Raw genomic sequence first — 21,472 nt, 5'->3', positions numbered from 1 at the left:
TGACAAATCAGACTATAAGGCAAAAAGAAAGTGCAGCTTCATGGTTTCATGGACAAAAGAATTTCTGTGGCTGCAATATGACGAGCTAAATAACCAGGGCTGCACATAAGTGGTCCGCAGGTGCGCATTCGCTGTCAAAATAAAAAACGCGCACAAGGGTTAGGGTTAAATTTAAAAACTGTACTTTTGAGTTAAAATATATATTTATAATTTTAATAAATGACAAATTAAAAAGGCATGAACATTTTATTTGTATCGAAAAAATATCGAACCGTGACACCAAAGTATCGAACCGAACCGAACCGTGAATTTTGTGTATCGTTGCACCCCTACTGCTTAACATTAAACTTTTAAATGTGTACGACGGGCGATTGAATGATTGAATGTTGGCAGACTTGCTAAATAAAATCCTATATCGACTGAACTTTTCTTCTTTGCGGAGAGGCTGTGATCAGCTGACCATTGCACCTGGCTCTGAGGTTTACTGGTCTTTGTTGATTTGGCCAACCCTTAGATGAAATAAAGCTAGAATAAAGGTGGAATTTCTATCATCAGTTTAAAATGAAATTGGTGATTGCTACTCTTTGACGTAGCCTGTGGTAACCAGTCCACAATACTGCAAACTAAGACCTCACCTATTCTCATCACACTGGAAAAATCTCGAGTTATCATTCAGTTCATTTTAAAAGACAACATGAAATAACAATTGAATGCAGAATGCAGAATCACAATACAACCGTAAATTTTAAAAAAATGAGCGCTGGTCATACCTGTAAACAAACCTTCAAATTAAATACATGCTATCTATTTCTTGTTGAATGTGGAGAAAAATCACACAGCTTTTTGGGGATACCCTGATGGGTGGAATTCCACAGAATTTCCAAATTAAAGGTGAATCAGATGTTCCAAGTCAACAGTTTGAACACGTATTTCATTTGGTGAAAAGCATTTGTTTCCATATGTAACTATCTACCTAGCAGCATATTGCAGCATTAGGTCAGGCACAGTGCTTTTCTGTCTGCTGCAGCCCCCTCAGCAGCCACAGCGCACTGGATAAGCTGAGTCTGATTCCAGTCGCTGTGAATGAGTAGATAGGGAGGTGAGTCTCATATCTCCATTCTGACAGGCACAACCCACCCCCGCCACCCGGGACTCCACACCAATCATCCCTGATAGCGCGCGACTCACATCTCCCCTCATGCACCCGGATACACACTCGCACGCATGCGAGCGCTCGGTGAGACCCGGCACTCGCCTTTTATTTAAATGTGATAAATATTTAATTTGTGAACGTGTTGTGAAAGATCACACGAGCACGCACAAAGGACCCTCAGCTGAATATGCAACGCTCTGATAAATATTTCAGTACTCCATTTCCCCAGTCCCTGGTTGACTCACCAGGAACCTGGAGCTGATCCTGGTGAGAATTAAACATGTTTTCCTTGCAATATTTATTCTGTAAAAACAGCCAAAGCCTTGCTGATTTCAAGAGGTTACTGTGACTGGGCTTGATCTTTTGTGCATTTAAAGATGCCCACTTTAATGACATAATAAATCTTCCCAGTTCGCTCTCTTATAGGTTAGTAGCACAAGACTAATAACACCAATAATCCTCCCACTAGCATAATGTCCCCCCACTGCCTCTCTGCTCCTATAAATAGTATCACACTGTAAACTGTGGCTCTTTCTTTCTTTCTTTCTGACATAGGCTCCAACACCTACACCACAACGGCACTGAGCCCTGTAATTAATTTGTGCTTCCCACAGAGCCATGTCTGAGGTTGCTTTGATACCAAACAATCTTAAGCCTCTAATGCTAATTCCAAAAAGATGCCTTTGTTTAATGGTACAGTTTCACATTTATTTCTCCACGGGGGATGGTAATGAAACAATGCAGACCTTGCAAACACTATAAAGCATAATTTCACCTCTCCATCTGAAGATACATTTCATTTTCTTATCGCAGAAAAAAAGGTGCAGTAAATAAAAAAGAAGAAGAATGCCAGTAAAAACATTTTCAAGGGCAATCCCCACCTACCCAAATCCCCTCTCCCTCCCTTCACTTATCAGATTTAAATGGGAGGGGGGAAAAGAGCCAGTCATATTCATTTTGGTGTGGTGAAAAGTCTCACGCCAGCCTGGTGCGGTGCTCTTCCTTGTATGAGACAAATTCATCAATAAAGCAATTGTTTAAGCTCCCTCTAGGTTCCAGCGCGGGCTGTAAAATTTATGAGCAGCAGTACAAACAGACAGTGGATGGATCGAAAAGGGTCCCGGAGGCAGCCGGAAGAGAGTCCTTAGCAATAACAACACAATCAATCACATCTAGCACACGTCACATCCAACCCCAGGCTCCCCGGCAGCACATTCAAAGCATATTCCCACATTCACATGATCGTAGCCCTGTCATCATATCTTTCTGCGGGAGTGGCTGGTGTTATATGTGCAAGGGTATGCAGGCGTGCAATCCTCATATGCTAATATCTCTCTATCTGCAGTGTCTAGGTGAGCTGTCTGGAGATTATTCAAGAGAAGGCTGTTATGTAATTACACGTATTGTGACAGCCTGGCAGAGCTGTTTGATGATTTTACTGTTCAAATTAGACTCAAACATAGTTGTTCAAGTCCAATAAGCTTGGTAAATACCTAACACAAGCAAATACTGGGTCATTTCAGAAGAAGTCTTGTTTCAGTTCAGTTATGTACTATGCACAAATGCAGGAGACAGGTTGTCTTTTCTAGGGTGTCAAATACTGCCGTTTTGTCAAAGCAGCTGCCATCTGTAAATACGCACAGTTATGATATTGGACGTAGTCTTTGTGAATGTAGGACAAGTAAAAGCTTGTTTTAAAGAGGGAGAAGGTCTACATGCAAAAGCACGAGGCATGGTGATGGTGTAAATCGCACTATAGTAGTTACTGTTACTTTTACTCCTACTTCAACCACTTGTGTTTGTTAAAGGAAGGATCGCATGAATGGTGCACACTTAAGGTTTGAAAACAGTCAAGAGTGTGCTGTTACCTTCTCACCTGTGCATCTGATCTGCTGTGTTCACTGGATAACACACACGTTTGTACGTTATATACAATCATGCTTGGATAAATGGGCTTGCACTTATATGCAGCTTTCTACACAACATTCAAACATTCAAAGCACTCTCACTGAAAGCCTCGTTTACATACATTCATAGAGCCCTTTATCTATGCATAACCACACTCTAACCTTTCCGCACACACTCACACAAATGCATCAGGGTCAACTCGGGGTTCTGTATCTTGCCAAAGGATATTTCGACATGTAAACTTGAGGAATCAAGGTTTGATCCGCAACCTTTTTGACTGGTAACCAACCTACTCTACTGCCTGAGCCACAGCGTTTCTTGATGGGTCTTTCTGCTAAACCTGAAGACTGCATTGTTTGGCATACAAAAGCTGGACTGAAATATGATTCAAGCACATGAATGAGTGACTTAGTCATAATTAAGTAGGGTATTTTAAGTTATACTCAGTATGTCATGTCACGGAGTGTTAAATAAAAACTTTTCAAAAAGCGAAATTGCAATTTTTCTGTATTTGCACAAGATTTGTTTTCTTTTTAAAAGATGTACAGAACTCTTGCTTCAACATGTGGTGCATTATTGGTATGAACTCCATGCTTGTGTGCCTACACATCCCTGATATGTAAGGGACTATATCTTCAAAACCATGTGTCACTATGATAATAATAATTCAGGTCAGCTCTGTCCAAGGCCACTCTATTCTCTTAAACCAACATAGTGTAGGCTGACTAAATGCTAATCAGGGCTGTAACAATATCAGATTTTCTCAGTATGAATCTGGTGGTGGGTGATGCAGTGGTTGGCACAGCTGCCTCACAGCACAGAGGTCCTGGGTTTAAATCCAGTGGCCAGCTCAGATCAGTGTCAAGGTTGTGTGGGTTCTCTGTGGAAACTCCAGCTTGAGGTTGAGTTAACTGATGAGTCTAAATTTGCTGTAGGTGTGAATGTTTGTCCGCCTCTCACTGTTAGCCAATCGCTGCCTCTTGTTCTGTGGTAGCAGGGATTGGCTCGAGCCTGAGCTGAAGAAGAAAATGGACGAATTACTGTGTCCAAAAGAATCAACTTAAAATTTTAAAAGTCAAAATGTGCTTTCTCTATTTTCTAAAAAAATACATTGAAAATACCAGTGAAGGAAGATAAAGGGAAAGTCTATATCCATAACAGTCCATAACAATGATAATAATATAGTGAACCCTCTAATAGTAACACTGGTCAACTATGTTTATCTCAGATGACTTTTTAAAACTTTTGACAGTTTCTCAGCACATCCTCGCTGAGATGTACAGTACTGTGCAGAAGTTTTGAGCCAGCCCTGATTTGCTCAGAAGCCTGACTTTCTTTTAACTTATTAAGTGATCTTGAACAGCAGTTCTCCAAGTTGTCTAGAGGTCTTTTAAGGTGTTTTTCGTTTTTTCACTAATTTTCTATCAGGTTCTTTTACCTAATACTTTTCAAAAGAGGGTGTTTTTGGTTTTTATGCCACTGAACACTAACCAATGAATCAAGCATAAAAAGGGACCCAACTCAAGCAATAAACCAGTGATGTGTCTACACAAAACAGACAAAAGCACAAACCATTTAAAGTGTATCTGCAGGAACTTATGAGAAGTAGTCGGTTGCAAAAACACGCAATTTGCTTCCATTTCTTCAGCTGAATCTCTGAAAAATGCCAAAGATAACACAGTTTGACAGACATCAAATGTATTCTTCCACCAACAAGTTTCCCAAACAAAAACTTGAGATATCTCAGCGAGGTGAGGAAAGTGGACTAGTTGAGGACAAAAGAAGAAGTGGCGAGCCTAAAAACCTATCTACAGTAGATGCACAGTATCTGAGAGCCACGTCCTAAAGAAAAACAAGAAACAAAGGCACCTGACAGAGGACTCTCACAAAACATGCATCTGGCTCTCCAGTTGATCCATCTACTGTTAACTGAATTAGCTGATTCAGTTAACAGTAGATGGATCAACTGGAGGGCAGCTCTTAAGAAGCCATTTACTCCCAGAGAAACAGGGAGAAAAGGCTGAGGTAAACCAGATCGCACCAAAGCTGTACTAAAATCAGTGGCAGCAGATCTTATGGAGCAATGAATGCAAATTTGAAATTCTTGGTTCAAATTGTTATCAATATGTAAGTAACATGTCAGGCGAGCGGTACAACAGCGAGGGTCAACGGTCATCTGTAAAACCAGTGGAGGCTCTATCGTGGTTTAGGACTGCATTTCAGTCATGATGTTGGGGATCTTGTTGAAACTGATGGAAATACGAATGCAGAAAATGATTATCAGATACCTGCACAGAAAAAAACACATTGGAGCACTATAATGGTGGATTGGCCTAATCAGAGCTTGGACCAACATGTAAACATTATTGAAGCGGTGCGTGATTATCTCGACAGAGAAGAAGAGCTTTGCATGTCCTTCAGGAAGCCTGGAGAACTGTTCCTAAAGACTGCTTGCCTGACAGGGAGTTTATGCTGTGTTAAAGAATAAAGGTGGTCATATCAAATACTGACTTGCACGCTCAGTAGAATTGTACAAACTCTGTTTTGGGATTAAATGTTGCATTCCCATTTATGTTTGTACACATTTTAATAATTTCTGTATCTATTTCTTTTTTTTCTAGAAAAATATGAATAAATGAGGGATGGCTTACACAGTACTGTAACACATAATTTAATTTAATGATATCGGGCACTTAAATGAGGTGCCTGGTACTCCTCCACCGTCCTCTTCCATTTAGCAATGCGACTTCTCCCGACAGGCAGTCCGCCGCTGCTCATTAGGAGACAAAACTTTTGCAATATGGCTCCCACAAGTGTTGTATGAGTTAGTGCCCACTCTTTACATAAATGCTTCACAACTCTTGTATGTGTGTTTCTTTAATGTATTAGCGATATCAGCTGCATACTTGGATTCCTACACAACTTAAAACCCATCTTCAAACCTGCATTTATAGTGTGATAAGCAGACAGCATATGTGTCATGGACACAGGGTTTTGTGCCTGAGTTTCGCTATTCTTGTGTTTGTTTTTATTTTATATTTCTTGTAACAGATGTTTCCTGGTTGGTTTCTTTATGTTCTACTCTCTGCTCGCAGTCCAGTTACTGTTGATGATTATAGTTTTATCCTGCCTGCCCAGTAGGGATGGGTACCGGTATCCAGTGCCATGATGGCACCGGTTCTGACATAAACGGTAGTAACCAGACCGAAAAGCAGCGCACATTTCGGTGCTTTCGGTGCTTTTTTTTCCTGAGCTGTGATACACTTTAGATTCTAGCCAATCATTTTACGTTTCTGAGGATAGTAGGCGGGGCCAGGTACGTACGTTCTTTTAGAGCAGAGCTACAGATTATAAATGACCAAGGCAAAGCGGTCAAAAGTCTGGCTGTACTCCACAGCAAAAGATGCAAACTCAGCAGCAACAAGTGCTTTAAGCTGATACTGTGATACTGTCAAAGGAGGTAACACCTCAAATCCGATGAAACACCTGGCGACGCATAGCGTTTTTTTTAAAAGCCGAGAAATGCGCCGTATTTGATAGATTGCTGCGAGACCTCACACCGAGCACATCTACTGCGGGTGTGGTGCCTGTTATCGGACCCGGAGCAACATCCCACAAAAACACGAAGAGGAGAGTCCTGGCCCCTAGCCCTGCCAGTGTAGCAGAAATGATGACGGATGATGATGCAGCAGCAGCCGTTCTTCTCTGCGTGAGTAGCTTAATGTTGTTCGTGTGTAATTTACGTTGAGTAGGCTAACCACGTTATTACATTAATGCATGTAAGGTGAACTAGCAAACATCATCATAGCTACATGCGGCTGTCTTCTTGTTTGATGGCAGATACTCCCTTCACCCTGGCCAAAAAGGCTAAAAAGACCAAAGAAAAAGTGGAAAACAGTTAAACATGAGAGGTTTAGGACAAAGTTTGTGTTTTTTTCATTGTTTAAGCACTGCTTCCAGCCAAGAGTGATACCATATATGCCCCATAGCTGCAGAAAAGGCTAATATTGTTATCTTTTTACAAAAAACAGCTGAACATGAGAGGTTTTTGGACCAATTTTGTGTTCTCCACTCTTTAAGCACCGGTTTGAGCACCGGTTTAAGCACCGGCACCGTTTCAAAAGTACCGGTTTGGCACCGGTATCGGATAAAACCTAAACGATACCCATCCCTACTGCCCAGTGCTTCTCATTAAGTCTCCATCTTTTTGTCCAGTGTTCTCGTGTTCCTGTTTTATTTTGGTAGTTTCATCTCTGATTTGTTCCCAGCTCCTTCCTAATATTTCACCTGGTATTCCTGGTGCTCCAGTAGTCATCTGTTGTTTTCAGTTTGATATCGTTACCTATGTACTTGACAGTCTAAATAAATAGCTCACTTTTTATTTGTACTCCACCTCTGCATCTCTCTGGGTCCTCACTGCACCACACATCCATAATATTCAACGTAACACTGAATACAGCAGTATTTGCTTCCCCGTCAAAGAGTGTAGTGTAGGTTGCATCTCAGTTAAACAGTGTATAGTCTACTGAAGCCATTGTTCTTGCTGTAAAGAAACATTTCTCAAGAACTGTATTTAATCATATTCCCTTGTGTCCGTGTTCCCTCGGTGCGCTTGGTAAACTTTTGGAGTCTCCCTGTTTGCTGTGTTTATGCTTGGAGAGACACATGGAGGACATATTTGCCTCTGGCACGCCCACAGCATCAGCCAAGACTCTGCTCATTATTCCTCCAATACAACAAGGAGCCTGGCCGGGGATGAGCTCGGCAGGCCCGGACAACAATCTTAACCCGCAGAGCTGGGCCCAGATATGCTTCTGATCTTTGCACATGAATTGGCAGTGAAAGCTGAAATAGAGGAAGAGGCTTTCCAATTTAAGCTGGATGGCAGGGAAATAAGTGTAAGGTGGCATAAAGTGGTTTTATTTTCTGTTTATTGTACATTTGTTTTCAAGCTTTCACCAGAAAATGCGAGGAGATGTACAGAATAAGCAGTAGAGAGAGTAGATATGGATCATTATAAGAACTGAAAGCACCTACCATGCCTACAACACTTTGTCATTTGTCATATCTTTTTTGAAAGATTTGCGTGGTACAATTCTTTTGTATCTCTCACAGCCACAAAGGAGTATGCTGGATGAATCAGCAGCAGAGATATGAGTTTTATTATCAAGCACAGCTCATGTAAAAATGCAGTCTGCAGGTCTGATACAAAAAACAAACAAACAAAAAACACGTGAATCTCGATATGTTCACGATGGTTGCATGCTGCTTACATACTGTGCGATGATGATCAAGTTTGCATTTGAATATCATCGCCTCTGAAGGGATATGTATTTGAATAAAAATGCGTCCTTGGAAGGAATTGCAAGCCCAACACTAACTCGCTTTCTTTAGTGGGATTTTCAAATATCACACCCACACGAGACTCCAAATACACATTTCCGAGCCTCCACACTTCTGATCAAATGTTGGTACAGTGCAGCATCGTCGGTGTTGTCGCCGCTTTCATCGCAAGATGTTTCTGTGTTATAAATCACAGGCTGCTATAGTGCTGTTGCCATTTGCAAGTGATACAAATCATAGCCCACACAAAGTGGCATTCACAGTCACAGTACAAATTAAAGACTCGTTTTACTGCAACAACTTGACAGAAACAGATGGTTAAAGTGCAACTTGTAAGTTGAATTCTTTCTTTTGATGTGGAAAAAAAATTATGCTTTCAAAAATTGTTTCCCTGCTTCTTTTTTTGTTTACTTTGTGTCGGCTCACATAAGGAAGCCAGTTTTTAAAAAGTGTCTTGGAGGTTGTAGTTAGTCTGGGTGGTTGTTACAGAGTATAACAGTTTTTATTATATATATTAAGTGAGAAGATGGAACTTCAGTACTCCATCTTTAACTTGGCCATCTGCACTATTGAGCATCCCTCGAGTAGACCATAATCTAAGCATTATGTCTGTCTTTTTCCCTTATATATAAAGATAATTACTCCCACTTATTCAACCCTGTGTTTTTGGAAGTTTGTTTCATTAAAAGTCAGATCATTCTGATTGCTGGTTATAGAGTGAAGTCTATAACCAGCTAAACTTTATAACTATTGAGCTTTTACTCTATAACTATTGCAGATGCAGTCAGTGTACTAGTTTAAGGTAAGTTAAAGGTTCTTGGTGCAGCATGGAAAACAAGTTGGTGGTTACTTCAAGCAAAGACAAGTTTTTTTCTTTGCCAAAAATCTAGCCACACACAGCATTCAGGATGTAACACTCAGCCTATGGTCTTCCACTTTCATCTTGTTCCTGTGCAAATGCCATTTGATTCTTGTGCAGTGCTTAAATGTCGTGCTTCAATCATTTGAAAAATTGTTGCCTAGGAACATACTCAAGGCAGTAATCACACTTATCACCACAAAGGAATAAAAAAATAGTAGCAGTTTCCACAGTTTGAGGACAGATAGTCTTTTGTTATTGTCTTTGAATGACAACAACTGGTGATTCTATAGTTCAGCTTACCTTTAACATGCCTTGTTGACATGCCAGTACACTGAGCAGGACACTGAGCAGGTAAGCAGGTAATTTTGCAGCATAGCCTTGTAAATAATCATCATACAGTTTTGCTCTCTCTTGCTTTGCTAGCTTCATTTAGAAGAAAAACCTCACCTGTGATAACACAAAAAAAATTATAACGCTTCAAGGTGGATATGGAAGCATGCATTTAAACATCACCATTAAGCTCAGTGGGTGAGCAGGTGGCCACATGCTGCATGGTAAGAAAGCAGCGGCGGCCAGGGTTCATGTGCCCATTTGTTGCGTGTCTTCTTCACTGTTTAATAAAAGCAAAAAAGCCATACCACCATAATGAAGGGTGGACAAAATTATCAGCTGATCTTGAGTATGAGAAACAAGATTTCGTTTTATTTTAAAAAATCTAATCTAAATCTGAATCTAATCTTCATCTTTAATCTTTAATTCGAGATGGTTTGTAAAAGTGAACTTAGCATCCAGGCAGAGTCTAAAGTATCTATAATAATCAGCTGTGTCAATTCAACAACCATGAAGGATTTGAATATGGACTGTGGGCTGGATACTTTTAGGTGAATATAAATGTGAATATTTAAATATAAATATGTAAATATCATGCACTTAGTTGTATCACGGTTTAAAATAATTTTATGTGTGGTCAGAGAATTTTAATATATATATTAAGGGAAGAGACAGCAGCATATATAACTGTATCATCTGCATAAAAAAGTGCAAAAATTAAAAATGTTTTGGGTGGCAGAAACAATTTTGTGTATCTACAGAGTGGGTAAAAGAGGTCCAAGAATGACAGGGATCCAATACTTTTTATGTCCACTTGTCCTAAAAAAAAGGATTCAAGGGATTGTTCATCTAAACCAACTATTAAATGCTTTTGATAGATACACGTAAATTGCAACACAAAATTAATTACGAGGAGTTTCAATAATATTATTGAGTACACATACTGCAACTGTTGTTGTGCTGTAACATGAACGAAACCAGCGGTTGACAATCCTGGGCACTTGTAGGTTGCCGCGGGTTAACTGATGGCACGACACACAGTAAATTCATCTGAGAAGGTGCATTAAAAAAAAAATCTACGACCACCGGTGCACATTGCAAATTAGCTCACATAGAAGCATTAGTTGCGCTGCTTCTTAATGACAGTATCTTAGCTAACAACCCCAACTACTGGATTCTACTTGTAACTGGATAATAATTACTTAGTCTACCGGTGAGAGGGACGTTGATAGTTGGCAGTTTTTTCAAGCAATGTTGAAACTTCTACATTCCGACACTTCAAATGCCTCAGGGAGCTGACCGCTCAGCGCAGCATCAGCACCACGGAAAACACAGATACATCCGTAGACTCAAGACAGAGTTCACAATGCCTTTTTGGGACTTTCAGGTGTATGGACCAATGTTTTCTTTTCTGATCAAACCAGAAAGCTTTACAGTTTTTCTCGATTGCTAAAACACATTTCTTGAAACTACGCCTCATATCCTCACAACTGTAAACACAAATCCATAACATCTCACTCAATTTCCCAAACATCCTATTTCCAGGTCAAAATGAAGCTCTACACCCAAAACTATTCACTCCTGCTGAAAAACCAAACTTTGCCCTCAGACATCAAACACAAGCCCTCAAAAACACACACACCACAACAGAGTTTTGCACACTGGTACAATTAATTCAAAACAATAGTTCCAAAACAAATAGGTTGCTTATGGTTCTCCCCTTCAAAACCCTTGTCACATGATAAACACAAAAGACACAACCAATGTATGTACAGTGGCACATTGTCATTCATGTACTATACAGTACAACACACACCAGAAACATTATCCCACCTCAGCATCTTGTCTTTGGTCTGGGTCAGGCCAGAGAATCTCATCCACATCACAGGCTATATTGGCCCCAGCCAGGCAGCGGGGGTAAAATCCTCTTGCATGCCTGATCCACCCCTGGCATGCATCTACTGATATGTCTAGGCAGGCTTCTTCCATGGCCTGAAGGAGGTGAACACGGACATAAGGTTCTCGGTCATACACTTTCCACCGCCATGCCGAAAATAACTCCTCTATCAGGTTTAGAAAGGGAGAGTATGCAGGCAGAAAGATATTAGAAAACCTTGGGTTATTGGTAAACCAGTCACGAACCAGAGCAGCGCGATGGAAGCTGACGTTATCCCACACAACAACGTAGTGAGGCTGCTCTGGCTGTGCTGGTTCCCTGTAGTCCAGCTGGAACATATGTTGTCTTACAGTTTTTTCTGATTGCTTAAGCACATTTTTTGTAACTATTGGCTAATTTTGCAAAACTCTTCACACAAATAAGAAAACCTGTCACCCAATAATCAAAACATTGTAGTTCTCTTGCAAAAGCGAACACAGCTAGATTAACCCTTCACACCTTCGTAAAAATGGTGTTTCCGTATCAAACAGTACACACAAGCCATCATCTACTAAGCACACAATGCGCCAACTGCACACTGATGGTATGAATACAAAACACATCTGGCTTTTGCTTTCTCTGTGCACAAGGTAGGCTATGTCAGTTTGAGCTCATACTTCTGTCATAGATCCATAAGCATAGAGGGATCCAAACTTCAAGTACTGGTGTTTATTCAAACACATCAAAACAAACACAAGTGTTTATTTCCAAGTATAGGATTATTTGCAATCGCCATAATGACTATATGGGTTACTTGGTCTGCAGTGAACATGCTTCCTCTGCCCCCAGCATCTGGTCATCTAGCAACTCTGTAAAGTAACAATTTCAGTATTTTTACATCAATGGTATTGGTGTGTTTCTCATTGGCATATGGCAGTGCTACAAATCTTTGTGCGAAGTGACTGTACTCACCGATTCTCATTTCAAGATGTCCTTATGGTACTTGCTACAGTGTAGCGGCTCGAGTTAGGCTGGACCCGTTGGCCAGCTACCCTCAGGGTCATTCCACGGTTGATTACATGGTCCACTATTGTAGCTCTGATGTCATCAGCAATTCTATTTCTTACTCTTCCTACCCTTCCTCTCCCCCCTCCTCATCTTCCTCTCCCTCCTCCTCGTCTTCCTCTTGCTCCTCCTTGTCCTTGTCGTCCTCTTCATCCTACTTCTTCACCTCCACGTCCTCTTCCTCGGCCTCCTCTACTTCTCACTCTTTCTGCTCCCTCCATTGTACTCCGCACACACAGCTTACCATAATTATAGTGCTTAGGCTGATTGCAAAGTGAACTAATTATCTAAAAAAGTTTTCACATGTGAAAGTGTGCCAGACAGTTGGCAAGTTAGTGTTACAGTTTTTTACAGTCGCTAACAAGCGCCTACCCATACTTCAGATACTTTTTCTAAACTCTTAACACAGACCCACACCTACAAAACACAATTGGCCAAATGGATAATATCCTTCCCAAAAATACACTTTGTTAAATATATACTAACTCCTCATTTCAAAATTAGAACACATCTTTCTCTGCACACACTAACTGTACAAAAACACTATAAATCTGACTCAAAATGAAATTAGTCTGTCAAAGAATAACACTTGTTTTCACTTCACAAGGTACATGCAGTCAATCAAAGTACACCAGGTTTCAAAATACTGGCTATTATTGACATTACAAAAACTGCATAGACTTTTATGTTTCAGTGTCACAGGTATTTGCATGCGAAACATGCAATCCACCATATTGACACCAGAAATGTCTTGGTTGGTAACTGTATGTCCACATGTACAGTAATGTTCACATTCAAAAGCATTCCAGTAAAAAGCAAACAAGTTTTTGTTTCTTTACTGTTTACCACAGGAGGTACAGTAGAAACACGGTATGATAGGACAGAGAAAGTTTTACAGTATTGCTTACAGTGAACAAAATATCCATGAAACACACAAGAGCATTCTGAACAAAAAAACAACAGCAAAAAGCCAAGATAAAAAGGGGGGGAGGGGGGCTAAAAAAAGGCAAAAAAGTTGCATCTAATCTCTGCGATCTTCAGGGTTAGGCCACATGTTTTCATCAACATCACATCTGATGTCAGCCAAGTCGATGCACCTGGGATAAAACCGCCTGGTATGTCGGATCCACCCTTGGCAATCGTCAACTGTGATGTCCCTGGAGCCAGCATCCATGGCTTCAAGGAGGGACATCTGGTCATGTGGCTGATGGTCATAAACCTTCCACCGCCATGCAGAAAAGAACTCCTCTATGGGGTTGAGGAAAGGTGAATAGGGTGGAAGGAAGAGACTCACCAGTCTTGGGTGGACTTCAAACCATGTTGTTATTGCTTGCGAGTGATGGAAAGCCACATTGTCCCAGGTAATTACAAAGGTCCTCATGTTTTCACCCTCCTGACCCTGCTCTGGAACCAGGCGCTGGTGGAGATCATTGAGAAAGGCAAGCAAGCGCTCTGTATTATAGGGTCCAACCTGACATTTGTGAAGGAGTAATCCTGCATTTGCAATTGCTGCACACATGGTAATGTTTGCCCCTCTCTGTCCTGGCACATCAACTGTGGCCCTTTTTCCAATTACATTCCGTCCACGTCAACGCCTTTTGGCCAGATTGAATCCTGCCTCATCGATGTATATGAATTCATGAGGGGCCTGGTTGGCCTCCAATTCCATAACTCTCTGAAACAAAGTTTATGTAAGTCATGTTAGTACTGTATACCATACTGTACTGTAACCTAGTATTGTGTAGGTTACCTACTTGCAAAGTGCAAAGCTTATAGAACTGGACATTGGATTGAATATACACTGTACCTGGACATATTGTCGTCGTAGCTCCTTGACCCTCTCACTGTTCCTCTCAAAGGGAACAGTGTAGAGCTGCTTCATCCGCACTCTATGTTTGGACAATGTCCGCGAAATGGTTGTGAGGCTGATTCTATCGATATTGTCGAATATCTCATGGTCCGCCACAATTCTGGTTTGTATTTCACGCAGTTTTATTGCATTATTTGCAGTAACCATTTCCACAATGGCAAGCTCCTGATCATTACTGAGGAGCTTTCCTCTTCCCCCAGAGGGTGGAAGACGTTGCATTCTTTAGAAAGACAGACAATTCAACATATGCATTACTGTATGACCATATTGACATGTCAAGTGAGAATAGGAACAATCCATGTAAAATGCAATACTTACCTGTTGGTTTGTTGAAAGGTGCGTATAATGGAGGCAACCGTTGACCGCCTCAAATTGGGCTGCACTCTTTCACCAGCCTCTCTTAGTGAAAGACCATGGTTGATTACATGGTCAATGATAGTGGCACGGATTTCATCACTGACTACTGTTCTTGCAGCCCTTGGAATGCCACCACCACGCATTCTTACACCTATACCTTGCCCTCTCCTTGGGCCTGCTCTTCTCTCTGGGCCCCTTGCTCTTACTCCTCCTCGACCAGACATTACAGTGTTTGTCTTTTTTTTGTTTCCAAAAACATCACTCCTCAAGGTCTTGCCTTATGAACCCCACTGAGTCTAAGCCAGAATGGAAGAAGGTGTGGTTGGCCCAATTTACCCAACATAAATCAGCTGTGTGTCAATTATTCAATTGTTTGTTTGTTTACAGCTGAGATATATTTTTGATATTGATATTGTTTTTGTACTGATATCATTGCAGGGGCAGAGGTTTTTATACTGTATCTACGGTTTGGAATATTGTTTTTGCTATTGTGGGATGTTGTGTGTTAACATTCGTAGATACTACAAGAACAGTCCATAGTTTTGTTGGGAGGTATAACTTGTCTGTTAAGAAAATGTAAGCATTGTGGAAATGTGTTCACTGACTGCATATTGGGTGAACACGACATGAAATGTGTGAATGGTATGGCCACAACAGACCGATCCTGTGCTAATTGTGTTTAGAGTTTTGCAAATGTGACAACTGTTTGGACAAACGCTTGTTAGCGACTGTAAAAAACTGTAATGATAGCCATACATGTGTATACTTTTGCTAGGAGTGTGTTGGAAATTTGGTAATTGAGTGTTGTGCAGTGAATTGTGCCTACAGTTTTGCAAAGTGTGTGTTACAAAATTGCAAACTGAGTGCAAAGCAGTTTTTGTGCTTTTAGTTTTGCAAACTCAGTGAGTGGTTTTGCTATAAGTCTGAATAGTTTTAGAGATTGTGCTACAGGAATCACAGTTAGGGTTTAAGCATTCAGAAAAAACTGTAAACCATCAAGAAAAGCAAGGAGAAGCATAGTGTTATAGGGTCCTAGTACGGCATGGCGGTGGAGTACCCCTCGTTGGCTGATGGCTGCGCACATAGTGACATTCCCCCCACGCTGACCAGGGACATTTACAATAGCCCGATGGCCAATTATGTTCCTCCCCCTTTTCCTTCTTTTGGTCAGGTTAAAACCTGCCTCATCCACAAAGATTATTTCATGGGGAACAGGCCGTCCTTCAATCTCAAAGATTCTCTGCAAAACACATAACACAGTAGAGTCAATCGGTACCCTGAACCACAGTTCAAGAGTGCTGAAATGGCAGCATAAACTGCCATGCTGTGATGGTACACAATACTTTATACAGTATCAAAACTCATACCTGAACATATTCCACACGTTGGTTTTTCACTCTGTCAGAGTTTCGTTCGAAAGGGACTCGGTATGCCTGTTTCATCCGGAATTGATTCTTTCGGAGGATGCGGTCAATTGTGGAGAGGCTGATGGCATTTATGCCTCGAAAAAGATGATCATCCTCAATCACTCTCCTTTGAATCTCTTGCAGGCGGATTACATTATTTGCAATTACCATGTTTACAAGTTCCCTCTCTTGCTCCTCCAACAAAAGCCTTAACCTGCCTCCACCAGGTGGTCGTCTCTGTGTCCTACAAAAATAGAAGCACTCATTACTGTAACTGTCACACATTCATTTTACAGGCAAATAATGGAAACATACTCAAGACACATAAGTTCAGTAACTTAAACGTTACTGTACAAAGCAGTCTTACTGCAAGTACACCTACCTGTTTTCCTCCCTGAAGGTTCTGATGATGGAGACAACAGTGAAGCGACTCAAATTCGGTTGTACTCGTTGCCCAGCCTCCCTCATAGTCATCCCATGGACAAGGACATGGTCAACTAAAGTGGCTCGAATTTCATCCGAGACTGACTGTCTTCTTGCCCTTGCTCTTCCCCTTCCTTGTCGCCGTCGTTCTCCACCTCCTTCACCACGTCCTCCTCCTCCTCCACCTCTCCCTCCTCCTCCACCACCTTCCTGTTGTCCTAGACCACCTCCTCCTCCTCTTCCACTACGTCCTCCTCTTTCACCATGTCCTCTTCCTCCACCACGTCCTCCTCCTTCACCACGTCCTCCTCCTCCTCCACCACCTTCCTGTTGTCCTAGACCACCTCCTCCTCCTCTTCCACCACGTCCTCCTCTTTCACCACGTCCTCCTCTTTCACCATGTCCTCTTTCTCCACCACGTCCTCTTCCTTTGCATCTCTTTGGATCCATTGTTTCAAACCTGAATGAGCTGACTTTGGCCCTTTTATCTATCCATCGCAGGTTCTGATTGGTGTGTGCTAAATTTTGACTCCTAGTGTTTCCACCTGGTTAATTGTGTGCTAATTGAGCTCAAGCTATGCTGACTTAAGTTAACATTATTGCATGCTAGTGCTTTCTAAATGACTACATGGTGTAAGCACTGTAAAATGTAGGGATTTGTGTGTAGAGTTTTGCAGTAACAGTTCACCAAATTTGACTCATGTGTCAAAGCAGGGAATAGTGTTTATAGTTCAGGGAAATGGGTGAGCTTTTTGAACAATAGCGTTACGGTTTTGAAATTTTAGTTTAGAGGCCTGGTTATAGTGTTTAGGCAATCGAGAAAAACTGTAATAAGCAGCTGGATTTGTCTCTCTTTAACTAGCTGAACACAGAGGACAAAGTTTGCAGAACTACAAACGCAGCTGGATCCAGAGCTGTACGTGTTCGTGGAGCTTGCACTTTCACCTGCTGGACATCACTACCTGACAAGTTTGACTGTCTTCAGAACATTGCATAGACCTGTGTCTCTGAGTGGGAGACCAGGGATCACATTAAAATGTGTATACTTGTATTAACAAACAATGCAAATGCTATTTATGGTCTCCTCACAACAATGATAAGAAAAAATAAACTGGGCCAATATGGCATGTCTGTTGTATAGTGGTTTTTGTTTGTTTTTGTTTTTTTTTTTCAAAATAACTGATCTGTACTTTGCTAACATCTGCAAACAAATATAGTTCTATAAAGTTGTTCTATATAGTGTGTAACTGTTGATATAGAGTGTTATTAAATTTATTGTTAATGCAATGGTTGATATGGCACATTGACTTCTGAGGAAATTTTAGATGGCACTCTCCAAAAGTTGATCCTGTTCATCTGGACGTAGCGTTTTGTGGGAGAAACGTTTCGTCACTGATCCAAGTGACTTCTTCAGTCTCAGCTGACTGCAGGTTAACCAGCTTTTGGAGATTTATTTTCCTGGATGATTGAGAATGCATCAAGACGTTTAGATGGCACTCAGAGAGTTTGCCGACCCCTGGTCTTAACTGTCCTACACACACACACACACACACACACACACACACACACACATATATATATATATATTCCTCTTACACACTGAAACATGGTGACATTTTAACAACACAGATTGTTTATTTGAAATAAACATGTTATGCTACTCGTTACATCAAAAAATCTAAGTATCCAGTAACCTGAGTAAGGTTATTTAGCATCTAAATTTACTTTGCAACCCATTACAACCAACACTGCTCTCCTCACAGAGAAATATTTAATAAAGCTGGTCTCTACCAAGTACCACTTCAATGTTCCACTGCTTCTTCCCACACCTTAAATCAAGTTCTCTCTGATGGCTCTTGTTTCTCATCATTCTTGCTCTCCCTGGATCCTTGGAGGCTTAGAGAGACACTTCTGCTAATTTCACAACACATTAATGAACCTAAAATGACTGAAAGCAACAAGCAATCGTGCCATGTCTTTTCCGTCAAAAGGAGCCAATGTGTGCATCAGATCAGATCAATATAAAACATTACACGGTGTATTGCACACGCTTTCACAGCTTAGTTTTCTAAACTTGAAGATTATTTGATTTTGTACTTTTGAGTCAGAGCTGGCTCCACGTACAAAGCATCTGTCTCCTAACCTCACAAAGGCCACAAGGCTTTCAGCGTTGGGAGTAGGACTCAATGAAAACCAAGAATTTTTTGCTAACATGACTGACGCCTTGGAGACAAGCACAAAGCGCTGCATGGCTTATCATTGCTGTTAGACAGACCAACACCTTCAGGCTGCAGACCTTGGCTGATTTCTACACAATGATGACTTTGGAGGCACTCTGTTTCAGCATGACACTAAGGCTTTGTTCTGTCTGTTGCATGAGCAAAAGAATTGAAAACAAAAACTCGGAATCTTCAAAAGATGGACACGGAGGACAAACTTACCTCACTGCATGTTGGGGGACAGTGGAACTTTAGCTGTAAGTTCCAATGAAATACATATTGATTTGTGAGGCAGGAAAGAGCTTAACATTCACAGCTAACACTTATCTTCATATATTTGTTCTGCAAGTAGTCAGCAAATGTTCTTCTTTTGAATTAGAAAAACAAAAGCAACCAGCAGGAAAGCTTTTTGTCCTTTTTTGCTTTTATAAACAATCATCAACAGCCTCCAACTAAAAGCTTCTATGAAAAATTGATTACCTGCTGAGAATAACAACGCTTTAAACAGTAAAATAAACTAGAAAGCGAAAATTTCTGAAGAAATTTTAAGTGTGCCTATGCCGCCGCCAATGAGTGTAGTTTGCCATTCAAACGGCTACAGAGAGCAAAACTCAGCAGAGCAGCCATTCTCCACCATGAACTATGGTAAAACCAAACACCGCTCGCACCTCACAGATGACAGCTTACAGTTTTGTGTAAAGATGAGGTGACTTCGTACAGCCCCAATTTGTAGACGCTGTGCGCAGAGGTTCATAAGCAGACCCGACAATGTTTGCATGAACACACTTTGAAGCATTACGTTATGGACCACTTTTCACACATAGTTGCTGTACCCACACAGCCGGCTGTAGCTTTTCATCTCATAGCCCGACACATACACAAAAAAAAAAAAAAAAAAAAAAAAAAGCAGAGAGAGCACAGACTTTACACCTGAGAGGCGTGATTGCAGATGCCGCTGAGGTGGGTCCACCTCCCCTACAGCGCCACTCCAGACCACGCCCTGCCACACACATCAAACACGTAAAATAAATATTTATGCACTTTTCATTCACTTTTTGTTTTTTGTTATTTTTACACAGTGTTCTGAATGATTAACAATGGTCTACAGCCAATCTTGTGTATTATTATACAAACTTTGGTTGTAAGATTCAGATAACTATTTAATAAAAGCTAAATATTTTATATGAGAGTAAGAAAGAAAAGTATATCTTTGTCTCATACTCTCATCAGACAATACATGAACCTCTCAATAAACAAAATATTTGCTCGGCTTAAATGACAAACCGCTATTTTACACAGTGGAACACTTATTTTTAAACAAAACCAATGCAGTTCGCCACTGACAGTGCTTACCTTTGCACATCACAGTAAACACTGAACCAAGATGGCGCCCACGCGAACGAGAAATCTGAACTACGGTGTCCTGCAGAGGACAAATGGTCAAAATTGCTAAAATTTACAACATATATGCAGCTCAACAGCGACACCTTGTGACTTATTCCAGTCACTACCTTACATATACATAACGTCTTACCTGACATTCAGTTCACCGGACACTCATACTGAATCACCAGCCCATATAAATGAAAAATAAGTCCAGCAGCCAACCAAGAGTCATCACGAAAGACTAGGGGTGACACGACAGCGTGAGCGGGCCTGGGTGTCAGCCAGCCCAGCCTGGGTGTCAGCCAGCCCGACCTGGGTGGCAGCCAAGCCGCGCTAGCCAGCTAGCCGCCATGCGGCGGTGAAACGAGAGCGTGAGCCGGCCTGGGTATCAGTCAGCCCGGCCTAGGTGTCAGCCAAGCCGCCCTAGCCAGCTAGCTGCCATGCGGCGCTAGCAGTAACATCGTGAGAGATATGGGACTTCTTGATAAAATATGGGACTTCTTGATAAAACGAGCAGATATTTGAAGTTTACACCCCTACATTCTCGCCTGAAAATAGGGGAGGCTGTCATAAAGTTCAAAATCAGTAACTTAGCGCGCACAGCTGTATAGAAACTCCGTGGTGCTAGCTAGCACGCAGTACAGTTATTGTAACTGTCAGCACAACGAAAATAAACTACACCTAAACTCGGTTTATATCTGACCCAAATAGAGTGCAGTTAATAACGTCTTACCTGAAATTCAGTTCACCAGCCGCCTGCTTCTCCTGCATTGGGTTTCCCTTATCCACGATTGAGCTCCGCGTTAGCCACCACCGGTCGATCGGTGTTTCTTTCCCCGCATACGAGGGGAAGAGACATATACCAGTGGCTAACGCGGAGCTAGCTAGCCACCGGTATATGAACAACTCAGTTATTTTTTCCACATCGACCAGCATCATCGGCCCATATAAACGAAAAATAAGTCCAGCTAAGACAAAGACTGTTTGCGGAGCGATCGGGGGTGAAAGGAGTTAGAGACGCCTCACTGAAAGCCAAGCCTGGGTGCTTTTGAGCGAAGCGGCGCTAGCTAGCCGGCTAGCCGGCCGGCCGAACTAGCTAGCCGGCTAGCAGCAACATCGTGAGAAATCTGTTGCTAATATGGGATGTTTTGACAAAACGAGCAGATATTTGACGTTTACACACCCACATTCTCACCTGAAAATATCTTAAAAGTTTACTTTGTGACCTAGAAACACAAATAAGAGGAATATATTAAACCAAGTGGCAGCCGCCA

At 41.4% G+C, this 21,472-nt stretch overlaps 2 protein-coding genes across 2 annotated transcripts; both read right to left on the bottom strand.

Moving 5' to 3' along the window:
- Nucleotides 1-12,881: 12,881 nt before the first annotated feature.
- On the bottom strand, nucleotides 12,882-15,751 carry LOC308402133 (uncharacterized protein). Its single transcript, XM_080890756.1, has 3 exons — nucleotides 14,726-15,751; nucleotides 14,345-14,627; nucleotides 12,882-14,212 (listed from the first exon to the last, which is right to left on the bottom strand). The coding sequence occupies exons 1-3, from the start codon at nucleotides 14,986-14,988 to the stop codon at nucleotides 14,126-14,128; spliced, it is 633 nt and encodes a 210-aa protein (XP_080746882.1). The 5' UTR covers nucleotides 14,989-15,751; the 3' UTR covers nucleotides 12,882-14,125.
- LOC308402217 (uncharacterized protein) lies at nucleotides 15,732-17,310 on the bottom strand (the record flags this gene model as incomplete). The annotated part of the gene is made up of 3 exons (XM_080890906.1): nucleotides 16,553-17,310; nucleotides 16,132-16,414; nucleotides 15,732-16,004 (listed from the first exon to the last, which is right to left on the bottom strand). The coding sequence occupies exons 1-3, from the start codon at nucleotides 17,041-17,043 to the stop codon at nucleotides 15,732-15,734; spliced, it is 1,047 nt and encodes a 348-aa protein (XP_080747032.1). The 5' UTR covers nucleotides 17,044-17,310.
- Nucleotides 17,311-21,472: the final 4,162 nt, after the last annotated feature.

The sequence above is a fragment of the Rhamphochromis sp. 'chilingali' genome (genome assembly GCF_963969265.1).
Source record: "Rhamphochromis sp. 'chilingali' genome assembly, chromosome: 9".
Taxonomy (NCBI): Eukaryota; Metazoa; Chordata; class Actinopteri; order Cichliformes; family Cichlidae; genus Rhamphochromis; species Rhamphochromis sp. 'chilingali'.
Note: the sequence above shows the minus strand (reverse complement) of the source record. Positions and strands in the feature narration are given on the sequence as shown.